The sequence below is a fragment of the Siphateles boraxobius genome, unplaced genomic scaffold, assembly GCF_051911475.1.
Source record: "Siphateles boraxobius isolate OS27281-9 unplaced genomic scaffold, OSU_SipBor_1 109, whole genome shotgun sequence".
In the NCBI taxonomy this organism is placed as follows: Eukaryota; Metazoa; Chordata; class Actinopteri; order Cypriniformes; family Leuciscidae; genus Siphateles; species Siphateles boraxobius.
Window position 1 is genome coordinate 584,382 of NW_027508710.1, and position 8,119 is coordinate 592,500.

The 8,119-nt window shown below is 37.3% G+C and overlaps 1 protein-coding gene across 1 annotated transcript in view; it reads right to left on the reverse strand.

Moving 5' to 3' along the window:
* Nucleotides 1–855: 855 nt before the first annotated feature.
* Nucleotides 856–8,119, reverse strand: part of LOC143756955 (serine hydroxymethyltransferase, mitochondrial-like) — a 12,577-nt gene continuing 5,313 nt past the window's right edge. Inside the window, exons 3-7 of the mRNA XM_077247849.1 lie at nucleotides 7,735–7,897; nucleotides 6,925–7,024; nucleotides 4,095–4,250; nucleotides 2,984–3,091; nucleotides 856–1,700 (exon numbers count right to left, since the gene is read on the reverse strand). Coding sequence (XP_077103964.1) covers nucleotides 1,573–1,700; nucleotides 2,984–3,091; nucleotides 4,095–4,250; nucleotides 6,925–7,024; nucleotides 7,735–7,897 — 655 coding nt within the window. The 3' untranslated portion in view covers nucleotides 856–1,572. The remainder of the gene's footprint in view (nucleotides 1,701–2,983; nucleotides 3,092–4,094; nucleotides 4,251–6,924; nucleotides 7,025–7,734; nucleotides 7,898–8,119) is intronic.

The window sequence follows — 8,119 nt, forward strand, 5'->3', positions numbered from 1 at the left end:
ATTAATAATGAAATTCCAAAATGACCAATAGCTTTTGGTTATTATTATTATTATTTTATTATAGATTCATTCAGTCATACAGAGAACTATGATACCAATTATGCCATATTTGGTTAAAAAAAAACTTTATTAATGTTATTTATCAATGTTAGTTCATAAAAATACAATTGTTCATTGTTTTTACACAATGCATTAACTAATGTTAACATATATAACTTATGAATTAAAAAGTGTATTAGTAAATGTAGAAATTAACTAAAATGAATAAATACTGTAGAAGAATTGTTCATTGTTAGTTCATGTTAACAAATGAAACCTTATTGTAAAGTGTTTTCATTATTATTTGTGAAATGTACTTGCAATTTTTGCGTGAAAACAGTTTCAAAGTAAATCCCACACTAAATTAATTTAAAGAGTTTATGTGTTGAAATCTGTAAGTAAACTTCACATGCAAAATATAATTACTTATTTCTTTCTTATGATTTTAGGGTTTGCTTGACGTGAACAAACTCTCCACAGGTTCTGAGTTTTAATGCTCACTTTAATCCATTGATTAAGCAGCAGCTCTTTCAGTCTGTCATATTTACTCCGAGATGTATTTTTAAATGCATGTTTCTGAATAATCTTCTGACTCAAAACACATTATTCCACTAAAGATGACGGGCCAGAACTACTGCTGTGATCAGAACAGAGTCGATCAATAATCTCCACCCACCCACACACACACACACACACACCCACACACACACACACACACACACACACACACACCCACACCCACACACACACACACACACACACACACACACACACACACACACACACACACACACACGATCAGCAAAAAGAGATGCATTTTTCTACAGGCTTGATTTTATTGGGATTAGACGTTTTAGAAAATCATTTGTAAAGATCTGTCCATTTACAAAGAATCTTGTTGTGATAAAAATGTTTGTCAGGCAGAATCCTGGAGAATGAACGTGGAAGATTGTAGACGTGTGCATCGTGAAAGTATTTATCAATATCATCTGTTCACAACTGCGGCATAAACGCTCGGATGAGATCCGACAACGACACACACACACTCCAGATGTTCACAGTCTTTACATACACTACTGTACATTTACAAAAACAGCTTCCATTACCATAGGCCGAAGAACTACTAAGACTCGAGTAAAAAAATTGTTCTGAGCTTTTTAGAAGAAAAATAATGAGAATCACAATCTGTAAACATTTAGCATCATTAGTCTATTATAGAATTGTTTGTTCCTCACTTGATATGGAAGATAAAGATTTCGAACATCATCCCGAAGGAACAAAACACTGTCTATTGTCAAATACTGTCCAGAGTGTTTCACTCTTCCATATTCAAGTCAGTTTGATGGGATTGGGAGATTTCCTACATGCACTACTAGTCAATTTAAGACTTTTAGTTCCAGTGAATGATTAATAAAGTAGTGATTGATCATAAAGCTAGACAAAAAAAAAAAAACAATATAAAGAAAAACAGGCCTCTTCGTAAGTGTGTGTTAACGGGATTCGATCCGCTCCGTTTTACCCAGATCTCCCGGTTTAATGGTCGTGGAATCCAGGCATCGGGAACGGACGGGCGAAAGCCTCGACGCGTGAACGCAGATCAGCGATACGAGATGCCGTCTCTGCATCTTCCAGCAGGAAACTCTTGAAATCAGACAGTTTTTCTATAAAAAAAATAAATAATTTTAACCATTCCTTATGGAAATTGTCTTTTTCATTTTTTATCATTTTGCCTGTGTTAATGCCAGCTGCATGCATTTATCCACAGGTGTCTATTTTTATCGGAATTTTAAAGCATATTAAAAACACCACAGACATATAAATAACATGTGATGAATCGATCATTATATTTGATTTAACCCTTGAGCATCCTTATGGACATTTCTGTCTTCATCAGTTTTGTTTTTTTGATCACTTTGCCTGTGTTTATGCTAACATAAAATTTGGCACAGGTGTGTATTTTTATTAGAATTTTACTATTTCACCTTCATTTCCTTTAAAAAATCTTTGCGTTAATAACACTAAATAGTTCATATCAGGACCCTTTGGACAAAAATGTCCCCATTGAAACTGCAATTTTTAATCCCAGGGCCATTTAACTATAAAACTATGCAATCTTTGTTGGCTTCAAAATTTTAATTTTTAAAAAAAATTTACCAGATTGTGTCATATTTTCAGGTTTGGCCTTTAAAGCAAATACTCGCTTTATCCCTGTTTTCTGCTTCGGTATATTATAGAGCCAATTGGATAAATTATGCAGTGATAATTGTGTGGGTGTGTTGGTGTGGATATCAGAGTGTGGTTTGCATATGTGTAATTAAAAAGTGTGTGTGTGTGCTTGTAATATTTGAGAGAGAAAAATCACAAACCCAACCACCGTTTGTCCCAGTGAGTTTTTCTGCATCTAATGGGGAAAATGTGTCACTGCGTCCAAGCTAAATCTCACCGAAAGCTCATTTTTTAAGATATCAACCTCAAATTGGGAACATAACTTAGATTTATGGCTTTGATTTTCTAGCGGGTTTAGAGTTACAACATATTTCATAAAATATGAATTTTATATAAAATAATGTTCATAAATCATTTTTATAAACTTAAACCTATATAACTTTTTTTCAGTTTCACTTATTAATTTTTTTTTACTTCAACAATTATTGCCAAGGGTCTTTAAAATGAGACCAAATTTAAGTCTGTGCTTCCAAGACCGTTTTTTGACATGGATATTTTTGTATATATATATTTGATATTTTGATATATTTGTAAGTTTTTTTAATTGATGCACAAGGGTTAATGTAAGAGAAAATTTCAGAACAGAAAGCTGTTTTCCTGCATGTATTTTTTCTTTTAATGTAGAAAAAAAAACAATGTAATGTTGTCAGGCAAACAGTCAATAGAGCACGATAATCACTGTATGGTTTACTCATGTGGTTTCCAGTGGTTTACTCACTGGTCTTGGTCTTCACGTCCAGAGCGATCTTGATGCCCTGATCTATGAAATCCACAACCTGATGAAAGTCTGATTCCTTGAACTGGCGTGACGTGAGCGCAGGGGTTCCTGGGACACCAGAAGATGAATTACGGCACTCAATTCCATACACCTATATTTTATGTGAATTTTGGGATATTGCATAAAAAAAATGCCAAGATGCGCATAAAATCTTACAAATGCGCATAAAAAACTCATGCACTCAATTGCTATGTTTCCATACACCTAATTTTATGTGAATTTTGGAATATTGCAAAAAAACAACCCATAAAATCTTAAAAATGCGCATAAAAAACTCATGCACTAAATTGAAATGGATACTATTTTTATCCAATAAGAAGACATGCGCATAAACTATGATGGAAACACATCTACTGAATAAATCCCTTGATGTGAGAAGACGAAGTTAATTTGATTCAAGATTATTAAAACAATGATCCATTTTGATGTCACAGTGTCTGTGAAACACAAATTAACCTTCTAATGTGAAAGTAGTTACTGGTGTAATTTCATATAACATCGTTTCCATCCACCTATTTTCATGTAAATTTTGTTATAATCGCACAAAAAAACACTATATGGAAAAAGCAAGATGCACATAACATTTAAAATAAATCCCTTGAGGTGTGACTTTTCCCTCAGCATCAGCTGTGATTGGATAACTGGAGTAACCAGTGGGCCAATGGCGTCGCAGCATCTCTAAGGTTGGTTTGGTGTTTCTCGAAGCGTGTGATCAGAATGATTGTGTTTAATTCCCTCCAGAAGCGTCTCACACACACGAGTGTGTTCCCGAACACCAGCATCCGAACGCTACAGAACATGACAGCGTTTATTGCGTTTCGTCTGACGCTCGACACACACTCATTTACGATGGAGGGAAAAAGGGCCCAAATGCTGAAACTTCAGTCTTTATTACTGATATTTTGTGACGGCTTTGGTTCTCTTGAACACATGGGATGGAAACGCTGCTTTATACGCACATGATTTATATATTAAACAATATTAAATCCGTTACTTTGAGTGTAAACACAGCTAGTGTGTGCTTTATTTGAGCATGCGTGGCGTTTCTCACCCAGTCGAAGGCCGCCGGGCGTGAGCGCGCTCTTGTCTCCGGGACACGTGTTCTTGTTGGCCGTGATGGACACCAGTTCCAGAACTCGTTCTGCACGCGCTCCGTCCATTCCCTGAGGCCTCAGATCCACCAGAACCAGATGATTATCGGTTCCTCCTGAACATGCACAACACAAACACTCAGTCAATAGAGTTCTTGGGTCGCTTCAATAGACACTTAAAGGATTAGTTCACTTCAGAATTAATATTAATATAGTGACTTCAATGGAGTCCAACGGGTCGAAGGTCCAAATGTGAGTTTCAGTGCAGCTTCAAAGTCTCGACACGATCCAGCCGAGGAATAAGAGTCTGATCTAGACAAACCAGCGCACATTTATAACTAAATAAACATTTATATACTTTAACCACTAATGCTGGTCTTGCACGAGCTGTGATGCGCTATGTGACATTACGTAATCAGGGTGAAAGGTCAAGCGTGACATAGGGGGAAGAACCGACCCAGTGTTTAAAAAGCCATTGTGCAAAGACTAAGTCATTAAAAAAAAATCAACTTTTCATTACCCATTTTACTTCAATTATTATATAGGAGACTTGATTTGCAAGGTTTTTCATTTGTAAAAAAATGCAAAGTCCATTTATAGCGTTATACTTTGTGTGATATCTTGGCATTAAATGACAGAAGACTAGTTAACGCTGCAGTGTGAGTGTAAATCTGACATATTTCTCTCTTTTGACCAACGTAATCGATCTCTCAATATTTTTTCCTCTTTTATAAAGTCATAAAAATGCTATCTTGTAGTTTCCATTATACTTTATAGAAGTTCACTAAACCATGACGACTTCTGCTTCTGAGAACCTCGAAATGTTTAGTTTGTTAGTGCAAACTGATTCAGTTTTGATGTCATGAGTGTAACGACCGTTGGATCGTCGTCTGTCAATATTAAACAAGGTGAAAATGATTTGCAGCTGCTTTAGACACAGAACTGAAGCAACACAACATGTGTGATGATATAAAGAGCGAACAGCTGTGTAGAGAAACATACAGCCATTCAATTAGTTTTGCATATGTGTCGGAAAAAACTACAGCTGATTCACGGCTTGATTTCACACATTCCCCCGGTAGTCAATAATTTTATCCCTTAAAACTCTCTCACTTTATCCCTTAAAAACATCTTTGATCACCAAATTGACATATTTAGACGTTTTTTTCACGCCTTAAAATATCTTGAATGTAACTCGACACCCTTGCCTCATTTAGTATGCGCTGTCCTATGAATATGCAAATGAGCCCCGCCTCCACTCACTCCCTCAGAGATCCACTCGTTGACGTTGATCTGATTGGTTACAAGGTAGTTTGTGACGTCAGAAACACCAGCGATTTCAAAGCGTGTTTTTGAGACTGTCTTTGGTTCACTGCAGTTTTAAGGAGAAAATACTCAGCAATGCTGTCGACTTATGAACTTACACATGATTTGTATTAAAGCAGATTAAAAACACCACATAGACATATAAACAACATTAAAAGCTGGATTTTCACCACAGGAGGAAGGGCTGTTCGCACCGAACGAACAACATTAATGTTCACCACACATGCCCCGAACGCACAAACACATAATTAAACACGATTAAAATCTTCAACACTTCACACAGAGTCAGTCAAACATCCGTTCTGCTGGTTTATTCTTCAATAAAAGTGATTTGGCTTCACCTGGAACTGAGAGAGTGTTTCTGTGAAATGCTGCTGCTTATAATGAGGAAATTAGCAGCTGAAGATTGTGAATAATAAACATCAGAAACAATTATTAAACTGAGGAAAGGGCTAAATAAATGAAATCATTTGCTATAGGTGGAAGAGTCTAAATGAGTCAGTCCCCCCGTGGTGAAAATCCAGCTTTTAATGTTGTTTATGTGTCTATGTGGTGTTTTTAATATGCTTTAACACAAACCATGTGTAAGTTCATAAGTCGACAGCATTGCTGAGTATTTTCTGCTTAAAACTGCAGTGAACCAAAGACAGTCTCAAAAACACGCTTTGAAATCGCTGGTGTTTCTGACGTCACAAACTACCTTGTAACCAATCAGATCAACGTGTGATCGTCAACCAGTGGATCTCTGAGTGAGTGAGTGAGTGGAGGCGGGGCTCATTTGCATATTCATAGAACTCCGAATACTAAATGAGGCAAGGGTGTCGAGTTACATTCAAGATATTTTAAGGCATGAAGACATTTTTTAAAGGAAAAAACATTAAAATATGTCATTTTGGTGATTGAAGATGAGTTTTAAGGGATACAATTATTGACAGGGGGACTTTAAGTGATCAATTTCACATTACTAATAAAAACAAACTCATTTTAATATATAGTGGCCAAGAACCGAAGGTACGAAGACACCTATTGTATCAGTTAGTTTTCTTCTTCTTCATCCGCTGTTGAGCACATATAGCAGTATAACAAAAATGTGAAATTTGACACCACTGTGTTCTCATTGGTCGGCTGGAGCAGTGTGTTGTGATTGGTCGAGAACTTTGAGCATGTCTGGGAAATGTCCCACCCCTTACCATAACCATAACTAACTCCACCAGGCCCCGCCCCTTTATACTGCACATTAATTATTATAATGAGGAATATTGTGAAGTGTTCATTCCCGGAAGAAACTCAAGACTACAATGGAGTTGTAGAAGTTTTAGGAGTTCAGAAACACTGACACTGATATAGAGAAGAACTGGAGCTTTTTCAACATGATTTTTTGATCGATGAGTCTTCACACAGTCAGATAAACAAGTCATTTTCAGACCCCTGGAAGAGAAGCTCGACTTCAGTGTAAAAACCCACCGGAGACGAGTGTGAAGCCCTTCTTTAGCAGCGCGTCGGCCATGGCCTTGGAGTTCTTCAGAACCTGAGCGATGTACTCACGAAACATGGGCGTCGTGGCCTGGAGAGAGAGCGAACGAAGAGCCATCCATTATCAAAACCCATAAATGAGTTCCCAAGTGCACAAGCTATTGTTCAGAAGAACATGAGACGGAATAGGAGACACAGAATGATATTAATTCAGAATATGAACAGTTAATAAACTGCAAGCAGGGTTCGTACAGACACTGTAAAATGAAATTCCAGGACTGTTCAAGCGCAACTTTTTGGTTTTCAAAGAATTCAATCAGAGATCTCACTTATCAAACAATATCTTTAGTATCTTTCAAATTCTAAAAAGGTAAACAGATCAACAAAAATAAACTAATAAAACAAAACGGTACAAATAAAGTGCAGCACATGCAATGACTGCGGTAACTTTAACCATTGAAAGGATACTAAGACAAAGATATCGTTTTCCTTATGATTTAACTGATTTATTCTCACAAATAAATGAATGATGTATCAAATACTGGATATTTATGAGCAATATCACACTCATAACCATGTGAAATGCCTCTATATCTATATCAGACGGGTAGATTTTGTGTGAAAAGATTGTTTAAGATTGTTAATTTCACATATATTGTCTTTCAATAATTCAGTTAACTTTTCATAAATATGGCTGTTTTCAGGTTTTTTCCAGGACTCATATTTCTAAACGTCAAATTCAAGCACCTTGTACGAGCCCTGTGGAAGAGAAATATAGAATATAGAACAAATATATGGTACCTGTTTGAGAGCCACGGCGACGCCAGCGATGGCATGATTGTGTGGGCCGCCCTGAAGCGAAGGGAACACAGAGAAGTTGACCTTCTCCTCCAGGTTGTACATGATCTCTTTACCCTTCTTATCCAGCGAGCGCACGCCCTTTCGGTAGAATATAAGCCCCGCCCTGTGGGAGGAGCCACACGAGAGAGGGAGGAGACACACAAGAGGAGGAAGAGCCACACGAGAGGATGGGCCACATGAAAGGAGGAGGAGCCATGTGAGACGGGGAGGAGCCACATGAGAGGAGGGGCCACACAAAAGGGGGAGGAGCCATGTGAAATGTGGAAGAGACACACGAGAGGATGGGCCACATGAAAGGAGGAGGAGCCATGTGAGACGGGGAGGA